Source organism: Andrographis paniculata, unplaced genomic scaffold, assembly GCF_009805555.1.
Source record: "Andrographis paniculata isolate CXL003 unplaced genomic scaffold, ASM980555v1 Contig57END, whole genome shotgun sequence".
Classification (NCBI taxonomy): domain Eukaryota; kingdom Viridiplantae; phylum Streptophyta; class Magnoliopsida; order Lamiales; family Acanthaceae; genus Andrographis; species Andrographis paniculata.
In genome coordinates this window covers 5,179,515-5,202,474 of record NW_026137592.1, presented here as the reverse complement: position 1 = coordinate 5,202,474, position 22,960 = coordinate 5,179,515, and the positions used below count along the sequence as shown (strand labels likewise).

The window sequence follows — 22,960 nt, the reverse complement described above, 5'->3', positions numbered from 1 at the left end:
TGGCAGTTGATGAGACCTTGCCAAAGGCTTGGAGTTGCTTCAACCAGTTGATCCGTAACTGGTCTCACATGATATTCTTGACTTCATAGAGCTCCTGATATTCTACTCTGGGAATACTCTTGAACTAAAGATGTCTCTAGATGCAGCAGCGGGTAGCTCGCTGATGAGCTTGTACGCCTCTGAAGCCAGGGCCATAATCGAAAAGATGGCGGCCAATCAGACTAGCTGGCCAAAGAGCTACAGGCCGGAGCCATCAAGATGTAATAAGCCGAAAAAATAATCGTCAGAAGTTCGCCGGAACTTGCCGGAGTCCGAGCCGGAGTTGGACACATTTTTATTTTGGGTTTTTGGTGTAAGAAATTAAGGAATTGGGTTAATATTAGGAGTAAAATTGAATTTGGACCATTTTGGGCTCAAGTAAGGTAAAATAAATAATAAAGACTCAAGTCTTTTATGTTTAATAAAATATAAGATGAAATAAAATAGAGAGGCAGCAGCTAGCTAGCCGCTGCCCAGCGCCCTCCCCTTCTTCCTTGGAGGTTTTCTTCTCCAAAACTCTTTTCCTCTTGGATTTTTTCATAAGGTAAGTGGATTAATCTTAGATACATGATATGTACTAATCCCTAGGTCCCTTATATTGATATTTTTCAAAATTATTTTCAAATTGGTTTGCCCTAAAAGTGTTAGATTTTGGCAATTTATTCTAAAAGTTGATTATAATGTTCCCTAGGGCTTATGTGAAGATTACTATAGTTTTTTAAATTGAAAATCGTGGAATTTGTGGAATGGGTTTGAAACCCTAGTTTTGCCCTAACCTAGTTATGGTTTTTTTTTTGGGAAAAGATTTATGCCTATTGGGATAGACATATTATTCGAATGTTTATTTGGCAAAATTAAGTGAGATTAATACGAACTTGTTGGGTTTTAATATTTCACTTTTTGGTTTGTTAAATGTTCGACCATTTGAAGGCTTTGAGGTTAAAGTACTTTTTAAAATTTGTCTAATAGTATGTTGAGTATTGGGTCAAATTGGTAACTGAAACTACTCGTCAAGTCCGATCAACTCGTCGATTGTTTGGATGATAAGGCATACCCTTCCACCCTGTGTCTTGCAAACACGTGAGGGTATACCGGTATTTTAGGATAACTAGCTAACCTCGAATTAGAACCCGAATGGGCTAGGCCGAGTGATCGAGATAGCGGGTTCCCTTTTTGGGTGATTCCGAGGTACCCGTCATTTACGATGAAAAAGGTCTTTGGACCGTCATTCATGATAGAGGGATGGATTGCTTACAATCCCCTCTTGGTATGTTATATTGGAGACTAGAGGGTTGTGGGCCGTTTGGCGCCCTTGCAAACTAATAAATAAATTGATTTTACATGTACTTTGGACTTCGAACCCTTATGTACATATTGTGGAGTTTTTCTTGAGGGTTGTGACCATATACTTGTTATGTGTAACTATATGACGTGTCATACGAAGTAATAAGGTTGCAAAACCGGGTCGAGCTGGCCCTAATTAAGGCCTAGTGGAGTTTTCTTCGTCATGTGTTCATCACCATTATTTGAGAATGAAAAGGAGATGGAGGCTCTAAAAGACTTGTGTATGTGAAATATCCTTATATGATATGTGACATTTTATTCATATTATCTTCTTGAAATGATTTTATGGCATTTACACGTGAATCATGACTTATACCATATTAATTTATCTTCGTTTAATTGCGCTTACTCAACCGTTGTGTTGACCCTCTTCTTACAACCTTTTTATAGGCGATGGTGCTTCTTTTATAGCTAAATGATGCATCAACGTCATATGATCCATCGGGGGGAACCATAACTACTTCATCTTCTAGAATGCTTTTGAAATTCATTAATTGTGTTTAAGGACTAATGTCTTTTGAACTATTTCCAACTTATGTTTTTTACTCGAACTTTACTTATTTAATTGATAAGTCGGTGTCCTTTAAATTTTAAATTTCCAATTACTTACTTGTATTCATTATTTTAGCCTTAGCGGCACAACGTAGGGCTCATTGGTTGATTAACGAGCCTTCCGGTGTGGTGTGGCAGTGACACTTCGGTTTGAGCCGGCTGGGGTGTTACAGTTGGTATCAGAGCCTAGGTTAAAGACTCATGCTTCTTAATTAATAAAACTTGAAGATTTCGAAATTTCTAAAATCAATTAGATCATGGTTTTAGTTGGGTTTGAGTGCATTCATGGCATGCATTGCATTTTATATTTATTACGCGTGTTTATGTGCATTGGTTATGCTATTTGATTAGTTAGAGCTTATTAGGCCTAGTCTTGATTAGCGAGGTTTATTAGATCTAGTCTCGATTAGCAGATTCCCCCTAGGCGTGCCCGTCAGCCTCCTGTGGCACCTGAGTCTGATGAAGAGGTTGAGAGTAGGCAATCCCAAAACCCCGAGCCTCCAGTTCAGAATCCCGTTCGACCTTCAGACCCGACATTGGAGATCTTTCCTCAATTTATGGGACAGTTCGCTCAGCAGCCCTGGAGTGCTCTGGATGCAATATTACGTCATAGTCTTCCGACTTTCACTGGTCAATCGAACCCGACTATTTTGGGAGAATGGTTGGATTGTTTGGAGACGATATTTGAGGTGGTGAGATGTCCAAAATGAGAGAAGACTATAATAGTCGCGTATTACTTTGAAGGATAGGCCAGGAAGTTGTGGAATAATGAGAAGGCTTCCGGGAGCAACTTGGTTGGATTACCGTGGGAGGCCTTTAAAGAGATGATAAGGTCGCGCTTTTATCCCGGCACATTCAGAGAGCAAATGAGATGAGTTTAGTGCCTTGGTGCAAGGTAATATGAGAATGAGTTTAGCGCCTTGGCTGCCTACGCTCCGGATTTGGCAGTGAATGATCGATGCAAATTGACGAGATTTGTTGGTGAGCTGAATCGAGACCTTCAGCGGCTCTTAGCCGGCTTTAGTGTGTCAACCCTTCAGGAGGCATACGAGAAGGCGGCTAATATCTATCAGACAAATCGGATATCGTATGATGAGCGGAGGGGGGAATCCGCAGGGCAAATAGAGGAAAAGGGAAGGTGAGTGAAGGTTTGAAAGGACCATAAGCGAAAGGATCAATCAGAGAGGTTCTCGGGTATGCCATATGCATCTCGCCTTAAATTCACTCCTGTGAATTCGAGTGGCAATCATGGTGGTCCGACTGTTTGTAGCCGATGTAAAAAATCTCATCCGGGAGTTCGTTGTGACAGTCAGCCCGTCACTTGCTATTACTTCCATGAGCCGGGACATGTCAAGAGGTTTTGTCCCAAGTTGGTTGGAGCTCCGAATGCGATTGAGAGGGCTCCGGTTCCGAGCAGCAAGGTCGTACGCCGCCAATGGCACATCAGCGTGCGAGAGGAGGAGGAAATAGTGGCCAGAGAGGTCACATCAATGTCATGCCGAGAGGTCAAGCTATGGAGAACTAGGGAGATGTCATGACCGGTATGTTCCCGGTGAATTCTTTGCTTGTAGTTACTCTTTGATTCCGGTGCATCCTTTTCTTTCATATCGAGTAGATGTGCTAAGAAGTTAGAATTAGATTCTCATGTAGAGTTTGCGGTAGAGATTAGGCTACCTTTAGGAGAGCTAGTGCCTCGTCATTGTCTTTTTAGGAGTGTCTGTCGTGATTGGAGACGTAGAGTTTCCTACTAAACTTGTTAAACTTAAATTGGCGGAGTTTTTTGAGGTAGCTTCGTGAATACAAATTGATTTCGATGACGAAATGTCCTAAGGGGAGGATGTAATACCCCGTAAAAATAGTCGCCGGAGTTGGACAAATTTTATTTAGGGCCTAAGTTATTTTGGGCTTTTGGTATAAAAAATTAAGGAATTTGGTTAAAATTAGGAGTAAAATTGAATTTGGACCATTTTGGGCCTTAAGTAAGGTAAAATAAATAATAAAGGCCTAAGCTTTTATGTTTAATAAAATATAATAGAGAGGCAGCAGCTAGCTGCCGCCCGGCGACCTCCTCTCTTTCCTTGAAGGCTTTTTTCTCCAAAACTCTTCTCCTCTTGGAGTTTTTCTTAAGGTAAGTGGGATTAATCTTAAATAGATGAAATGTACTAATCCCTAGGTCCCTTCTATTGATATTTTTCAAAATTATTTTTAAATGCATTTGCCAATTTCTTTTAGAAAGTTGATTATAATGTCCCCTAGGGCTTATATGAAGATTATTATAGTATTTTAAATTGAAATCGTGGAATTTATGGAATGAGTTTGAAACCCTAGTTTTTCCGTGACCTAGTTATGGGTATTTTGGGAAAAGATTTAAGCCTATTGGGATAGACATATTATTCGAATGTTTATTTGGCAAAATTAAGTGAGATTATAACAAACTTGTTAGGGTTTTAATGTTTCACATTTGAAGGCTTGGAGGTTAAAGTTCTTTCTAAAATTTGTCTAATAGCATGTTGAGTATTGGGTCAAATTGGCAATTGAAACTACCCGTCGAGTCCGATCAACTCGTCGATTGTTTGGATGATAAGGCATAGTCTTCCATCTTTGTGCTTTGCAAACACGTGAGGGTATACTGGTATTTTAAGATAACTAGATAACCTCGAACTAGAACTCGAATGGGTTAGGCCAAAGGATCGAGATGGCGGTTTCCTTTTTTGGTGATTCCGAGGTGCCTGTTATTCACGATGGAAAAGGTTTTTGGACCATCACCCGTGATTGAGGGATGGATTGCGTACAATCCCCTCTTGGTATATTATATTGGAGACTAGAGGGTTGTGGACCGTTTGGCGCCCCTCGCAAACTAATAAATAAATTGATTTACGTATACGTTGGGCTTCGAACCCTTATGTACATATTGTTTATTTCTGCCTGTCCTGCCTTGCCTGCTAAGGACAGTTTGTCTTTGTTTATCTCTGTGTGTCTCTCTCTCAAAGCTTCTTTTTACTTATTCATCCTGTCTCTACTTGCTTGTGTGTAATAAATACATTTATTTGACTATGCTATTATTATTATTATTATTAGTTGTAGTAGTAGGAGGTGTTTTTTGCAAAAAATAAAAACCTTTATGTACGTATTGTGGAGTTTTTTCTTGAGGGTTGTGACCCTATGCTTGTTATGTGTAGCTATGTGACGTATCATACGAAGTAATAAGGTTGGAAAACTGGGTAGAGCCGGCCCAAGGCCTAGTGGAGTTTTCTTCGTGATGTGTTTATCATTATAATTTGAGAATGGAAAGGAGATATAAAGGAGACACTAAAAGACTTGTGTGTGTGAAATATCCTTACGTGATATGTGACATTTTATTCAAATTATCTTTATCAAATGATTTTGTGGCATTTACATGTGAATCATGACTTATACCGTATTAATTTATTTTCGATTAATTGCGCTTACTCAACCGTTGGTGTTGACCCTCTTCCTACAACCTTTTTGTAGGTGATGATGTTTCTGTTATAGACTTAAACATTGAAACACAAACTTGAAATTGGGAATAAGATTGCAGATGAAAAAATCATGATATTTATTTAACAACTATGAAAATAGTAAATCTACATTACGGAAAGCATAAACAATGTAGTAACAAAGTTGTAAATTTGCCTACAAAAGCAACTAAAAATTGGGCGGTCGGGGGAGGAGAGAATCTCCACTTCCCCGACCTCCTCTAACTAAGAAAACTCCCTTACAGGATTGGAACTCTCAAAAATTGAATAGAGTAAAAGCAAGTAAACTTGCATAATTCAGTGGATATACTTTACCAATAAAATATAGTCATATTTATAAAGTTTTTGGATCGGCAGTTGAGCGGTTACAGAGCAGCAGTTAAAAACGGTTTGAGTGTTGTTGCAACTGCTGACAGCTAGGCGGTTAGTTGGTTGATCGGTTGGAACTGTTCTAACTCTCAGTTTGCTCGCTCACTTTTGGGACTGTTATGGCTAGGCGCAGATCTTCCTTGCTTGCCTCACTAGACTTGGCTTGGCTGGAGAGCATCGGCACAACTCAAGCGGGGTCGTTCGCCGATAAGTGATGGTTGACCGCTGGGAGATCTAACACTTGGATAAATCTGAGAACTTTTGGATCTTTGCTGGTAAATGTCTGGCTGACTAGCTCGGGTGCAAGCGGAAAGAGCTTCGCTTGCCACAGTTGGCTGCACCCTCGCTCGTCTTCTGGACGTGCCCATTTCTAAGCCAGAACGGCGCTTAAAAAGGTTAAAAATATTAATAATCTCCACAAATGGGCTTTGAATCATATCAAACAAAACAAATCAATAAAGTATACCATAAACAAGGTATTGTGATGGTTTTCACATAAAAATTCAGGAAATACATAGTTTTATCAAGCGATAAATATGCTATTATTTAGAGTTATCAACAAGATCAGACATTGCTTATGCAGTTGGGGTTGTTAGTCGATACGTGTCAAATTTGGGGAGAGAACACTAAAAAAAACTTCCTCCTAGAGTTGGATAAAAAACAAACAAACTATTCATTACAATGTGACAATAAGAGTGCAATTAAACTAGTAAATAATCCGGTCTATCATGCGAAAACGATGCATACTGGGATAAGTTATCATTTTAATAGAGGATTGATCAGTGAAGGAACGATGAAGTTAAAGAACATCTCTGGCGTTATGAATCCAAAAGATATGTCCACAAAGACTGTGACATTGGACAAGCTCAAGTTATGCATGACTTCAGCTGGTCATCATGAGAAATGACGAGAAGACTGGGGCAATCAAATGACGTTGAGAATTTTACAGTAGTACAATGGAGCGCAGATGTTTTCTAAGCCTCCAAGTGGGAGATTGTTAAGTGTAGGCTTCTTTAAGGGTAATTAATCCTAATGGGCTTATTGGAATTTGGACCTAATTCTGATAACCCTAACCTAGGCTATAAATGTTATCATCTATGTTTGTAAAAGAGGGTGTCTCCTCATATTGCAGAAATAAAAGAGATTACTGGTTGCCCTCGCAAACGTAAGTTGATAACTCTTATCGGTTGAACCATGTAATCCCTTATGTTCTGTTTTTCTTGTTTGTGTGTGTGATTTAATCATAACAATACTCATCAAACTAACAAAATCCACAACCTTTTCTTTAACGCGTAGAAGGGCCTAAAATCGCACTTGACTCCGTGATAACGACTTGTCACCTTGGACTCACCTTTTCTTTGTTATTCACAAAATTCCTAGTCATAGTCTTCCAATTAATTTGAACATCTCCTAATGTTTCCAACAAAGGACTCCCAAAGTCAAGTCAACACCACCCAATGGAAACAAGTAGCAATCAGCTTTATCTCATGACAACCGAGGCGGACTCCAACACCTCGAGACATGCCTTGACACTCCAATCGTCACCCATCACCTAATGTGACATCAAACTTTCCGGTAGGCTCAATTGATAACCCTATGTCCTCCACCATCCGAGGAGATACAAAATTATGACTAGCTTCATTGTCAATTAAAACAATTGTCCCTTAATTGCATGGTCTTTCGCCCTGACAATCGAGCTAATGAAAACAATGGCAAGGCACCTTGCGGGGTCATAAAATTGTCTAACCTCAACCGTAGTATTCGGAAGAGGTTTTTTACGCTCATTGTCATATAGTTCCAACCCCTAAGAATTTCATTAGGGAAATAACATGTAACTGCTTGTAGGGGAATTCGTGCAATGGATGGTTCATCTATTTACAATGGAAACATAAACTCTTAGCCTTTAATACATCTAACTCTTGCTTCGATAAACGCCAGAAAGGTGTACGAGCTATGGAGTGGCTTGAGACCGGTAGATTGTGCAGCTGGGTTGCTGGACCGTTGACTTTCTGGGCTGTCCCTGCCGGTAATTTCCCTGATTGGCCATGGAAGGGCGAGACAATGTAGATACACGAATGGGGGTTGACAAGGATCTGGAGTTTAATATCTTCTGTGTGGGAATTGGCGTAGGCGGCAGCAATCTAGTGGCTTGTAAATCCACTTCAATGCCACAGGTCAACGATCCGAAGGGTTCATCAGCCAAAATCGGTTTGTAATCAGATTATGCAACCCACTGAAGAAATACCTAATATAATGTTCATCATAAAGATTCGGCACTTGACTAACTATAAAACTTCATCAACATACGAGTCAATTGATTTATATTGTTTGAGTGAGGCTAGCCTCTCATATGACCCTTCTTTATATCGTTCATAAAAATGAGTCGTTAAGGCCCGCGTTGTTAGGATTAAATCACACATACAATACAAACAAAAAAACAAAACGCAAAGGATTACATGGTTCAGCTAATAAGAGTTATCGACCTATGCTTACGGGGTTAACTAAGAATCTCTCTTATTACTGCAATATAAGGAGGCACACGCTTCTACAAGCAGGGGAAATAGTATTTATAGACTAGGTTAGGGTTAATTGAATTTGGGGTGCCCATTATGGCTAACTACCTCCAAAGAAGCCTACACCTAACACGCGTAAAATCAACCATTTGGTTCTGGGATGGCGATCAATCAACATCATATACCAATACACTTTGGATCCTTCCATCATTACCATTGTGTGATGCACCCAAGATTCCTTGGAAAAGCCTTGAAGATAGAATTGTCTCTCAGCCCTTATGATCCATCCCAATGGGTCAGGCCCATCAAACAAGGGTAGAGAAACATCTAGGCGTTGTCCCATTGGAGGTGTAACCTCGCCCCAAACAATTGAGATTGCAGGTGCTGCCGTTGCAGCCGATGTTTTCAGGATAGGGTTATCAACGGGACGGGTAGGCTGCTATTGACCAATAACATCCAAAACTTTATTCCATCATTATCGTAAATCTTCCATCCTAGCAGTCCGGGCATTAATGGTTTACGTCAGTGCTTCCAATTGGCTTCCCACATTAGAAAAGTTCTCTTGTACTCCGGTAAACTGTGCCACAATTTTAGCCATCACTATTTGTGACATCGGCATGATTAGGCGGTCAGTAAAAGATCCAGCAAATTGGATCAATGATAGATAAAAAAGAATTAAGGAAAAACAAGTCAATCTCCCAAATCAGAGCCATAATCTCAAAACAATTAGAGAATATCCACTACCCTTTTGTGTTATTATGCCCTTATATACATATTGGACTTACTAATTAGAATTAAAATAAAAAATATACTATAATGGGCCACCATTAGGCTGAGTAATTTAGATCCATCTTAGATCGTTGAGTGTGAACCCATATGCTGGCGCGCCTTAGGAATCTTGTCATCCTCTACATTTCTGAAGCTCAACAAATCCAATCTTTCATTTTTATAGAGATTTTGAATTTCCTCTTCTATCGCCATGGATCATTTAGAAAATTTAACACAATAAATAGTTTCTTGTAGTTTGGTTGTACACCACTATTACCCATTTTTTTGTGATAGACAATACATATGCCATCACAAAATCTTATCCATATCTAGAAAGAGGTATGATTTGTCTCTTTCAACAATGTTTGGTAATCGAAAAAGTATCTTGTCCAATTGGAACATTGTGGTCGTCTTGAACTTGATTCATCAACTTGTGAATTAAGAAATATAGGAACATCATAGTTGGTGATAATTGCATTTACCCATTATTCTTAGAAAAAAAACCTAGATAGTGCATAAACAAACCACTATATACTCTATTTACTACTTATTTTTAAAAAATTTGCACTATCTTAAAGAACGTTTCTTGTTAGCTTGAACACTATCAATATCCCTACTAATGTGTCTGAAGCTATGTTTAATGTTGTTAGATGATGTAAATAATCGTCTTACCTAAAAGATTAAGTTTGTAGGAATACGCATCATTTATTTATTTATATTTTACGGGAGTCAACCAATATGCCCCATAACATGCAAGTGGGATATATGCTACCATATGAATTTGCACGTGGACGACAACGAATAAGGATGGTGGGAATCAAACACGGGACTTTCCGACTTTGATACCATATTAGATGATGTAAATGACCGTCTTGTCTAAAATCTTAAGTTTGTAGGGATATACATCATTTATTTATTTATATTTTATGGGAGTCAACCAACAAATGCGAAACGAAAAACAAAAAAGAAAGCCATGGTTATAGAAATTGAAGGCATTGAAAAAGAACAAAACCTGGGAGTTGGTAAGGTTGCCTAGTGGAAAAAAATGCTAGTGCGTTGTAGATGGGTGTATACAGTAAAAAATGAGGCGGACGGGATGATTGAATAATATAAGGCTCAATTGGTAGAAAAAGGATATTGCACCTTTGGACATGGAGGAGCAAGAAACAAAGTGTGGTGCTCAATCCAATGTGAAGCAGAGTTTAGAGCAATGGTTCAAATTGTTTGTGAGTTACTCTGGTTAAAGATATACTTTTGAAAACCTAAAGATTAATTAGGAAGGGCGAGACTGTACTGTGACAACAAGTGTGCATTCAACATGACCTACAATCCGGCCTAACACAACCGAACAAAATATATCGAGATTGACAGACATTTTTATCAAGGGGAAGCTGGACAACATACTGATTTGCACGCCTTACGTATCAACAACTGGTCAACTAGCTGATGTTTTAACAAAAGGATTGAATAACTCAATTTTCAAACTATTGTATCCAAGATGGCATGGTAAATACCTCTTTACCAAATTGAGGGCAAGTGCGGGAAAGTACATGAAACGAGTTATTTTTAGGAATCAAATATTTTGTTGGTCTTTCTTGTTTTTTTAAAGTGTACAACTAGAGATCCCATAATTCATGAGATATGACAAAGGATCGTTTACCTTTTATTTTTATTTTTATTTTTTTAACTAGAGATTTTGTGTACAAAAGGCTGGCCTATCTCTGTATGTAAATATACAGTTTTTGATAGAGTTTCTCTCATTTATTTATCGTTTTTTCTTCTGTTCAAAATCTATGAGGATTTTTATGGGAAAATGTGAGGGTTGCATAGTAACAAAAAAAATTCAAAGAGAACAACTATTTTTAGTGAAAATGATATTAGGATAACTATAGTTTGTTTCTTATGTATCTCTCTAGTCTACAGAATAGCACGCATAGACATAGAGGTATGAAGTCACTTTGTACATAGATGCTGTAGAATTTAGTCGAGCAGGTGTATAAATAGGTTCCATGGCTTAAACATCTGCAATACAAAAATTAAACACAACTTAAACTTACTTGAAATATAGACCTTGACCATCTGGTGATGACATGTGGTATCCCACTATAATCCTTAGTTATATACACATAAAACATGTGATTATATTGCTCGTAAACTAGATTCCTTGTAGGATCAAAAATTATTTGCATCCAATTATGGGAGGATTAAAAATGTTTTAATATGAATATAATTGTATTTGGGAGAGAGCAGATCAGTTGTATATATGAGACTTAATAAAAGAAATATTGGGAAGTTTGTCTACTTATTTGCAGGCTGTTTTGGCTATGTCAAGCTATATTTCTCTCGATTTATTTTGGTTGCTTTTATAATTTTCATAGTTATGTCTTGACATCTGTTGGTAATTTATCTGTGGCAGCTGGGAATCCCAAAGATGGCCCAATGTGGGTCGATACAAAGTAGATGTCTCATCATTTGAATCATTAGCTTTACCTGAGCTGCAGGTGAGAAATCCTTGATGTGCTTACCTGTATCATTTTTTTAAGTATTTCTGTCAGAATCTTGCGTTGACTTGTAGCTAAGTACTATAAAATTTGCTCTTTTAGGATAAAATCAGTAAGAAAAATTTAATGGTAAAAGTTGCTTTTTAGTTTGAATGTAGATTGGGGTTTATCTATGACCAGGTTAAGGAGGACACTGATCTGTTCATTATTGATGAAGTTGGTAAAATGGAGCTGTTCAGTTCTTTGTTTCTCCCTGCTGTTCTAAGAGTGTTGGAATCAAATATCCCTCTTTTAGCATCTGTCCCTGTTCCAAAATTTGGAAGAGATATACCTGGAGGTATGCTTTTCCAACCAAGTTCTGATCTTACTACAAATATATTTAACTAGATACCAAGTAGTAGAATTTTATTATTATTATTTTTTTATAAGAAAAGGGAGCCTAATTATTTGCATTTATATCTTGTGGGGTGCCTCCATCCACTTAGGTCTAATGTTCTATTAAGCTTGCATATTGCTTTAATTTTGATTAGTTCTTTTTGTTATGACTTTTTAAATAACAAGCAGTAACCATTTATATTACATTAATCATAGATATGTTCCTAGTTGAGTTTTTAATCCTTTTTTCTCATTGTTAAATGCATATGAAAGGATTAGCGTTTATTAGACTTCTTTTAGATGCCAGTTGTGTCTTTTGTACTTTTTCACGCTTCCTCCTCTCATGAAAACGCAAACACTTTGTTCACTTACATCTTCAAAACTGTTTTCACACTGTTCATCCAAATTTATCAGTCTAAAAAATATTGTATTCAAAACCTAATTTTCATTTAAAAATACAATATAAAGAATTATTCACTATTCGAAACATCAGAACCAATATCTATTTATATCACATCAAACACCGATTTTCTATTCAACTTTCTACTATCTCCAAACTAACCCAAAATGCTAATACACTTCCATATCTAACACACTGCAAGCTTCTGAATTAGGCAGTGCTACCATTTCTGTGTTCATCTTAATACCATCTTTAGAATTTAGTCTCAATTCTAAGTTCTATTTCATACTGAAGAAATTTTGGAATAATAAACTTCATTTTGGGACATAATTCCATACTATGCTTAATGTTGGTGCTAATGCGTTGACTTTGCCCAAGTCAAAACAGTTATGTGGCAATTTTTATCTTTTGAGTGGAGTTTCATCAAATATTGGAGCGTGGGATTTGTAGTTCATTATTATATTCCATCTTTGTATATAAAATGATATCTATATATATATATATATATATAAGTCTGTGTGCCTGTGAAGTTCGAAATAAAAATATTTGATTCAGAAAGATATACTAAATCAGAATGACACAAATTCCAAGAATTCAAACATGGATTGAGTTCAAAATTTTGAATGAGTTTCTGAATCCATTTTTTAAATTTTGAATTTTACTACCTATGGATATTACTAAAAAACCAAAGATCTAAGTAGTTGCATTTGATTGAGTATAACATTACTGGGAATTTGAAATATTTCATGCAAGCTAAATTCTTCTGCAAACTACAGTTTTGTCATTTCTCTGATCCACAAGTTGTGTTCTACATATGCTAAATGTATTGTTGTGCAGTCGCAAGGTTGAAAAATCATCCGGGCGCTGTAATCCATACACTCAACACCAACAACAGAGATGCAATGAGAGAGCAAATCTTCTCTGAGCTGGTAGACTCATTACGAAATCATTAGCTCCTTCCTACCGAAGATGATACTCTACCTAGTCTACTTACTGCAGTTGAGGTAATTCAAATCCATCCTGGGGGCAAATGATTGTTGATGTTTTAAGCTACAGCCGTTACTCATCTTAAACATGTGGCATGGAAGCACACACCATTGTATTTTAATCTTTTTGATAGTGTGCTCCAATTCTTGATCGTCAAGAGATTCACCATTGCTTATTCATGCTCGAATGCTTGCTATTTCATTCTTATATGCTATGCGCTTTTATTTAGTACAATCTGCTACACAGTCCCAAGAACTTTATATTTTTTCATTGTAAGCCATATCTGACTGGCATTTTTTGGCTGGATAATTGTTTTTTTTAAAGGTAGCCGGGGAAGCTGATGGGTTTACATACATGAGATGTTCATCCTCATATTGAAAGTAAGCCTGGTTTGATTGATAGTTGGGAATAATTTTAAGTTTTCGACTATCTTCTCCTGCAAATGTTTCTTCAGTAGCACATGTTTGAATGTGGATCGAACATATTGTGTGCTAATGATATCTCCAGTTCCCGATTAATGTAAGTGTATATGTGTAAGTAATGAAACTTGACTTAGGAGACCTCTAACATGTTGATTCTACTTGACTCAACCCCAATTGGTTTGGTTGATTTCAAGTAGGACCTTCTTTTTTCATTTTTTTTTCTTTTTTTTTTAATGTGTTGGGATCTGCAACTATTATTTTTTAAAGAGCACTAGATAAACCTCTGGGTAAAGCGCAATATCAAGCAAACTATGCTAGTTGAATAGGCTACACTAAGCAAGCGTAAGTTTGATCAAAAAAATATCAGGCAAAATTTGAACTGATGACCTTATAGTCGTAGCTTGTACCACGTCAACTCAATCATCTCTGTGCAATTTTTTTTTTTTAATGACATGGGAATCCCCAATACTACAAACCTATTTGAATCTATGGGTCGATAGTTTTGGTAATTTCAATCAAAACACATGCATTCGGTTGTCTAGAATGGCTTCTATCCGTATCCTGTTGAAGTTTGATTTTGCTTTTAACGTCTGAATTTGATTTGGCATTATTATTATATTTTCTTTCAAAATTATAAAATCAAATATTTATTGTTCATTTAATATATTATTGTAAAATTAATGATTCATTCAAAATATTTATTTATATACCATCAAATATTATATAAATTCAATTTTTTATTGCATTCAAATCTCACAAATCCGAAGCAACATACTCCTTGTATTGCATTCAAATGTCCACATGGACTTAGTCCTAAATTGCAACAATATAGTCACAACAAAATTATTTCTTAAAGTTCTGTTTTTTTTTTTTTTTTTTGTTGTCTGTGAGTGAAAATGTATTTATTTATTTATTTTCTTTGTATACTTTAGAAATGTTCTTCATCATATATACTATTACTATCGAATGATGGTCTCTTCCTTCCCCAACTCAATAAAAGTTTTTTATGATGATTATGATTATGAATTCGTCCACACATTTGTAATCTTACCTCTAGTGTCTAATTCTAATTGTAATTCCGATGTCAAATACAAATAAAACTAGGAAGAAATAATGAAATATAATTATGTGCTTAACAAGAGGCATGAAAGAAAAATGAAAATAATGAATATTGATGATGTCGGAACTAAGAGAATATATATATATATATAATTAAGGGAAAATTATTTTTCAGTCTTGTACACAATCTGTTATCCTTATAGAGCTATAATTAAATTTTGTATTGAATTAGTCCTACGAGTAAAAAAAATAATAATAATAAAAAGAATAGTCCTCAAACACCAAAAATTACATAGATGACAGGTGAGCAGTATATGAAGATCATTTCAACCGACTAATCTAATAAAGGGTTTAGATATGGTCGTAAATATATAATAAGAATGATCCCTATGAAACTAAAAAAACATAAATTTTCCTGTAATTAATTATTAAGAAAGCAGAGAGATAGTGAGTCCCTTTTTCCATGGAGTGGAAGTGGTCCAATTCCAATAAGAAACTAATGTTGAGGAGGGATTGGTTCATTTTCACAAACCCAAACTTTTTGAGGTAACATGCACATGCACATGCACATGCACATGTAAATGACAATAAAAGCAACACAATAACCAATTGAACCCAATCCAATCATATCACTTAATAGATAGTTTGATAAGGTTTTGCTTTTACATTCACAAAATTAAAGCAACTATATATCTATATGTCTAGGTCTTTGTCCATGTATAGTAATTAATTAAATCTAATTGTTTCGTTCAAAGTGGCTTTTGTGTATTATTTATTGATTATTTTATTTGTCCCAATGCCTAACATAATAATGGTTCTTGTTTTTGGAGCCTACTACATGTCTCCTAACTTGTATCTATCCCTCATTCTCCCACTTCCTTTTCGCCCTTGTTTTCATACCCAAACATCATTAAATATTGTCATATGCATGGGGATATTTTTAGAAATATATATAGGGCTGGGACTTGGGATAATAGAAGTAACCCCACCAATTTGAAATAATCAAAATAATAGCTACTTTTCAATAATAATAGACAATATCTATTACTCTTTCCTCCTGCCTTGAAGGTCATATTTATCTTTTGTGTCATTGTATTTAATATTTAAAAATATTTTTGTATAATTTTTTATGCAAATATTTTTCTATTAGTATTATAAGACACTAATAGAAGTATTTTTGCAATTTTTTCTTAATTTGTACTACATTTTTATATAATAATTAATATTCAAAAATCAAAACGCAAAAACTAGATGAGACTCTTAGAGCCAGACGAAGGTAATATTATATATTCCTCGGTAAATTAATTTGCTTATAGACATCGTGTGTATTTTTATTTAGCAATTTTTTTTGTCATTTTCTTTTACATTTTTTATATAAAAATATACTCCCTCCGTCCGAGGTATTATGTCCGTAGACACTAGAATTTAGGAGAGTTATAATTAGTAAATAATTAAGAATATATTAGTAAAAATAATTATTTTATACTAAAAAAATATTAAGATTAAGATAACTAATTAGTTTAATTAAAATTTAAAAAAATTAAAAAAAAATTAAAATTAAATTAAAGTGTATAATTCATTAAGAAAAATAAAAAATAAGTGGGAAATATAAAAATACAAAGATCAACATGGTAAGTGGTACGGATGGAATAATATTTTTTCTTATAAAAATCATATTTATATATATATAAATAAATAAATAAAACTAAAAAAGCTAAAACATCACTGACTAAATACATCATCTATATTTATATATAAAATATGCCACGTGATTTAATAATTATATTATACAAAACAACATTTCAATTATTGAGCATATAAATTAACTTGCAACCATATCGTTCTTTTCAATTAATCATTAAATTTGAAATGACATATTAACAATTTACATGTATTTCTTTTTGGCGTGATTATTGAGTTTGGATATTTAATTTTTATTTAAATAAAATTTTATGTAAATTTTGTTAAAAAATTATATTATTTTCAAAAACATATAAATTCAAATAATAAAAAATAGATAAAAATAGAAAAAGAAACACAATAATGTGTGTTTATTTTGTATTTTTGGGTAATGTATTTTTTATATTAGGAATAAGAAACCATGCCTTAATATAATAATAATAATAATAATAATATTGTAAGAAAATTATTTCGTTCTTAAATTTATTTATTTTGTTACTAATGACATTAGCGATGAAATTATTTCGTTCTTAAATTCACTTATTCCGTTATAAATATATTATTTTTTTTTGTAATATACTCCTTCCGTCCCACCACAATTGACACTATTTCCTTTTTGTCTGTACCATAATAATTGACACATTTCTATTTTTTGTAAAAATTATTAAATCAAAACATATTTAACAAACGTAAATCAACTTAATTAACTACATAACATATAACATCATAAATGACGTAGGACTCACTCAAAACCCCTTTATTTCTATCTATCTCATCAAAAAAATAAATAATTTTATCTATATTTAAAACTACACATATTTTATAAAATTAATTTATGTTAATTATAAATAAACAAAAATATTTTTTTATTTAATTGTATTATAGAAAATTTTATTCTCTACAAAATGATATACATATTACATATATTTTTTAATTGCTATATAATTTTTAAATATTTAAACATATATTTTGATTTTTTTAGTCATATATATTAAATTTACTTTAAAATTATAAATATTATTAATTATATAAAAAATAATATCATAAAAGAATTATTATTAATTAATTAAACATCTTTATCTTAAATACCGTGTCCCTAATCAAAGGGTTTAATTTCGGTGGGACAGAGGAGTATCATTTTTGTAGTAAATTATATATATTGTGTTAATGCGTGTATATATTGTAATTTTTAAATATTTTTTTATAAGAAATCATGCCATCCAAAAACAAAGTGAACAAACTCTTAATTACCTAGTTGATTATCCAACGGCTAAGGATGCTATCCAGCAATGGCGGATCTCGAATTTTGAATTTGGTGAGTCGATAAATTAATATTATTAAATTAAAATTAATAAATATATTAACAAAAATTTACATTAGAACAATAAGAAATTTCAAATTAACAATCACTTAGACATCAAAATAATTATAAGTGTTCACGATGAGATCTCTTATATTTTGGTATCGGCTGACAATAGCATCTATACTAACTTTCGTAAACAAATCTCTTTTTAGAAAAGTAACGAAACAATCATTTAATAATTACTCTTCCATGCTATTTCGTAAGTTTTTATTGATGATAGTTATAGTTGAAAATAATCTTTCCACGTTTGCCGTTGCTATTTTTCTTTATCTCAATATTTCATCGCATTAAACATCAATAATGAAATTACCTAATAATAATTCAACAATCATTAATTTTGCTTCTGACAATTCTCTATAATATAATTATGCAAGTAGTTGCAATCTTTTTTTCATTAAAAGAGGAAAGTCGAATGGAGGGAAAAACAACAAGACATCAATAATTCTTTTGATGGGTCTTGTCGAATACCGAAACTGATTCATGGAATTGAAATAGAACTAATATTTAAGGATATATTTGTAATTTAGTGATAATTAGTATTATTTTTAATTTTTTTTTTTTGGTCAATTGACCCACCTTGCCTAATACTGCATCGCCCTTGCTATCAAGTTAGATTTGTCGATATGAACAAAAAGGATTTTAGTATAAAATGATATGGGTACACACCCAAAATTAATGGCAGGCTCAGTACAAGTGCAGTCCACACTCTAGGAGGTTCATGGCCCAACAAAAGGTTCAAATCAGCGAGTGGGCCTACGGACCTGACTAATCCAGTGATCAAGTTGGGCAAGCTGTAAAAACAGCCCGATGAAAGCTATGAAGCCCAATAAAAAAATGGTTTAAAGGGCCGTTGAAGTTGTTGAAAGAATTTGGAGATGAGATCTTATCAAAACAAATTCAAAATATAACAACGAGATTCAAGATCAGGAGCAACATTCTACACGACATGAATCATCTTCTTCCTCTTCTATTTTTAATTTTCTTTGCATTATTTTTCCTATATTTTTTCTTTTAAGATTTTTTCAGTTTTCTTTTCATTAATTCCAGCTTTATTTCTAGTTTCGTTCTTATTTTATTAGCTTTATTTTCACCTTGTGTTTACATCAATTATTTGAATATCACGAGATAGCTCGGGCCCTTTCTTGAAGAGGCCGAAAACTCGTAGAGCAAATCGATTCTGACAAGCTTTTTCAGTTAAACTGTCCGAAGTGATTTTTTATGACAACAATATGAAATAAGTCATGACATCCCATTAATTTCTAATTTGAAGATTGGTTACATATTTTTACCTTTCAATAGCAATGGTGATATTTTTAAAGTTTTTATTTATTTTTTCCTTTTACTATTTATATAAAACTAGTTCAAATTATATACAACTTTAGTTTTTGTAACATTTCATCTTTAGTCATCATTTTTGGAAGATTCTTGAATTTTCATAAGTTACAAGGTGATGTTTTCAATGAGCTGACATATATACTAATATTTTAACTCAGCACGCATAGTCAGTTAATATGATGTTTAATTCTTAGCCAAATAAATGTTATGTTAATTGTAATAGTAAAGAATATGACTTAATTTGTGTTAATCACTATTGCTTGCTAAGCTTCAAGAGTATACAAAACAATAATCTATGTAATTTAAAAGCTCATGCTATTGCAATACCTACATAGATAAGTACGTAGCAAGTTGTTTCTCTTCTTGTTAAGATTATTTTCTTCAAAGCTAACATCAATTATTTTATTAATGTCAAGCCATTTTTTTAAAGCACAAAGTCATATTCATGGTATCTCATAAAAACCTAAAATTTAAGACAATTTAACAATGATTCATACCAATATTAGTAATGAATATGTTGAAATCACTGTATGTGCAATATTTGGTATCGTACATATCATTTCACACATGATACTACAAATCATGTATAATCTAAGTAATATAAGAATCAGTCTTGTATATTCTCTCTCAAATCATGTCCCATCAGTTTAAAAATTTATAAAAAATTTATTAAATATTTTTTTCATCATATTGCCCAAATAAAATTTTTAAATTTTTTCTTTTTTTCACTTCAATAAATTTATTATTTTATTTATTATAAATTTATATATCTTGTATATTACAATATTTTATATTTAATTCATATAATTAAATGTATTGGTTTTTAAACTACTAATAAATATATAGTTTATTAAAAAATTATTTATAAAAATATAACTAATTTATAATATAATATTTAATATTAATTTTTTATAATATACAAATACTATTAATAAAAAAAATAAACTACAATTATAATTATAACCATATTTAATATTTAATATAATTATATTAAGAATTCTATTTAAAAAATAAAATATTTTTTCTTTCCCTCGTAAAATCTTCTCTTGGTTTTATGAAGAGAACAATTTTTGCATAATTTATATATATATATATTCTATGTGGCATTGCCACATTATTGTTAGATGTTTTTATTTTATGGTAAAAAATCTCCATTGCACATAGTCCAAAGAATATGAGTTATTTTTCATATGAGTACGTTCATAATCATTATTATGTGAGTCTTTATTAAATATGATATTATACTCACTAAAAAAATATTTAATAACTTCGCATCTTGCATATTGAACTATGTTGGATTTTTGTTCAATTGGATACATCCCAAACACAAACACACTTAATTATGCAGCCCAAGAGAACTTTGGCCCTGGCTCATGATCCACGATCCGCTCGCCTGACCCACTCCCGCTTGCCTAATCCACGTCTTGTGCCTCTAACCCGAACTGCAACCCGTGACCCGATTTAAGATCCACGTTCTTCTTTGATGTGAAGCGTTGGCTGTCCGATTTTGGAATTTGATCTCACATCTCCATCTCCTTTTAACCTAGATATATATAGAGAGTGAAAGGCTGCCGCTCTCATTATTATACTCTCAATCATTCTCTATATTTTTCACCCTTTTGTCTAGCATTTTTTATTTTTTCACTTTCTCACCCTCTGGCGGTGGTTCACAGCGGTGTTTTTCCTCTTGTAATTTTTTGGAGTTCATTTAGCATGATTTTCTCTTATTTTTGGTTGTTTCGAGCTGCACAAGGCTCGTTCAATGTCCCAAATGTCTGATTTGTTTCTGTTTTGTCTTGTATCTTTTTACGAAGGTAATTTTTGTTGTGTGTTGTGGGTTTTTGGCCGGTTCTTTTGTGTTCGTCATGTTTTAGGTGTGTATTGTGTCGATTTTGTGTTCTCGAGTGGTTTTGGGGCTGAGTCTACCAACCAAAACTAGTTCAAAGTTTTTACTCTATTTTTGTTAATAAAATCTTTGATCCGTTTTTATTCTTTCATGACAAGTGGTATCAAAGTGTTGTTTGACTTTTTGTTTACGAAATTGTATTTTAATTTTTTATTTTGTAATGTTTTTTGTTGAAATATCTTAGATCTAAAAGGATCTAGTTGATTCGGACTATTTTTAAGTGTTCAATTCTTTTTCTTTTAGATCCGTGTTAAAACCGGTCAAATCGTACTCGATCTTTGCTTTTTAGCCTCGGTCAAGTTTCATTTTTGTAGATTTAGACTTAAACTCTACAAAGCCGTGTAGTTTGGTTAAATTTAAGTCTATTTCGGTTAGTTTGTTATAAAACCATTTCTATTTTTGATAAGCTGTTATTGTTTTCAAACTTCCTTTAATAATAAAGTGTAAATCAGGTTAGTTGTCTCTGTTTTGGTATAGATCTTTAAAAATCTGTTTGAATCTCTTTTTTATGAGTCAAAATCTAAAAGAATTTTCGAAATCGTGAAAGCTTGGTAAATATCTTTTTAGATCTAAAATATTCAAACCTTCCTCGTTTGAAATATTGTAAAATCTTTAAGTTTTCTTCTGTTTTGTATTTGCTCTCATCAGATCTATGCTTGGTCATTCTTGTTTGTTCCGTGTATGTGATTCTAACATTTTGTTATAAGAGAAATAAATATTTTATTTCGGTTCTTTATTATAATAGTTGGCTAACCCCTATTTTCTAAAGAGAATAGGTTGTTTTTGTTTTCTTTCATACTGTTTTTTAGGAATGTAATAATTATTGTTGTGCTATGAGGGTGAACCCCAAACTAACTTTTATGTTACTGTTTTGTGTGTTTGGTTTAATTTCTGCGTTTATTTTTTTCTCGCCCGAATAATTGTAAAAACTATTGTAGAATCAAGGTTACTAAACTCCGATCCTCACAGTCGTAAGTAATTATCGAGTACCTTCGGTTGAATAGTCATGAATGTATATTGTAATAGTTAGGTGATATATTGTTGTGATTTAATTGTCTGCTATGGTTATCCGTTTGTGTGGTAATCTGCTCTATTTTTGTTTCGTGTGAACAGCTTGCCAATATTGTCTTTGTTTTTGTGAAAATTAATCAGTATAATTTTCTGAAATTAAAAACAAAAGAGAAAATTGCAAAAAATGTCTTGTACGTAGGTCTAATTATCATTTTCGAACACTTTTTTTTTCTACTTTCGTTATTTAGGACATTATGTATACTTCGGGCATTATTTTTCCCTTCGGCGCCGGAAAAACACACGTGACCATCACATGCGCCTTCGTGACGTGGCTGACACATACGTGGACACCGCAGTTGCTGTGTTGTCGTCCGCATGGTCGTCAGACAGATGAGGTAGAATTATCTTTTTTTTACTTTCGCAAATTAGGACATTATGTGTACTCTAAGTATTATTTTTGCCCTTTGGTTCCGAAAAAATAATATGTTCTAGGGTTGTTGTATAGGTGATGTGAGATTATCATTTTTTAAAAAAAAAAAAATTATACTCCCTCTGTCCTACATTGGATGTCTGGGTCACTGTAGACATAGGAATTTAGGATAAGTATAATTAGTAGATAATTAAGAATGTATTAGTGAAAATAATTATCTTATAATATAAATAATTATAGATTAAGATTAAGATAACTAATTAGTTTAATTAAAATTAAAAATTTTAAAATGAGATTAAAGTGTATAATCATTTTCCAAAAAAGGAAAATGACATGGGATGTGGGACGGACAGAAACGGCAACGTGGACATGGCAGGTGGGACGGAGAGAGTATCTTTTAAAAATTTTA

The 22,960-nt window shown here is 33.3% G+C and overlaps 1 protein-coding gene across 5 annotated transcripts in view; it reads left to right on the top strand.

Moving 5' to 3' along the window:
* LOC127257373 (uncharacterized) overlaps positions 1 to 13,925 on the top strand; it is a 31,872-nt gene extending 17,947 nt beyond the window's left edge. The window contains exons 4-7 of one of the 5 annotated variants that reach the window (XM_051283760.1): positions 11,499 to 11,583; positions 11,731 to 11,920; positions 13,196 to 13,362; positions 13,670 to 13,925. In XM_051283760.1, coding sequence (XP_051139717.1) covers positions 11,499 to 11,583; positions 11,731 to 11,920; positions 13,196 to 13,311 — 391 coding nt within the window. In that variant the 3' untranslated portion in view covers positions 13,312 to 13,362; positions 13,670 to 13,925. Of the gene's footprint in view, positions 1 to 11,498; positions 11,584 to 11,730; positions 11,921 to 13,134; positions 13,580 to 13,669 lie in introns of those variants that run through there. The other 4 variants (XM_051283763.1, XM_051283762.1, XM_051283761.1 and 1 more) reach the window with 4 other exon arrangements.
* The last annotated feature ends 9,035 nt before the right edge of the window (positions 13,926 to 22,960 follow it).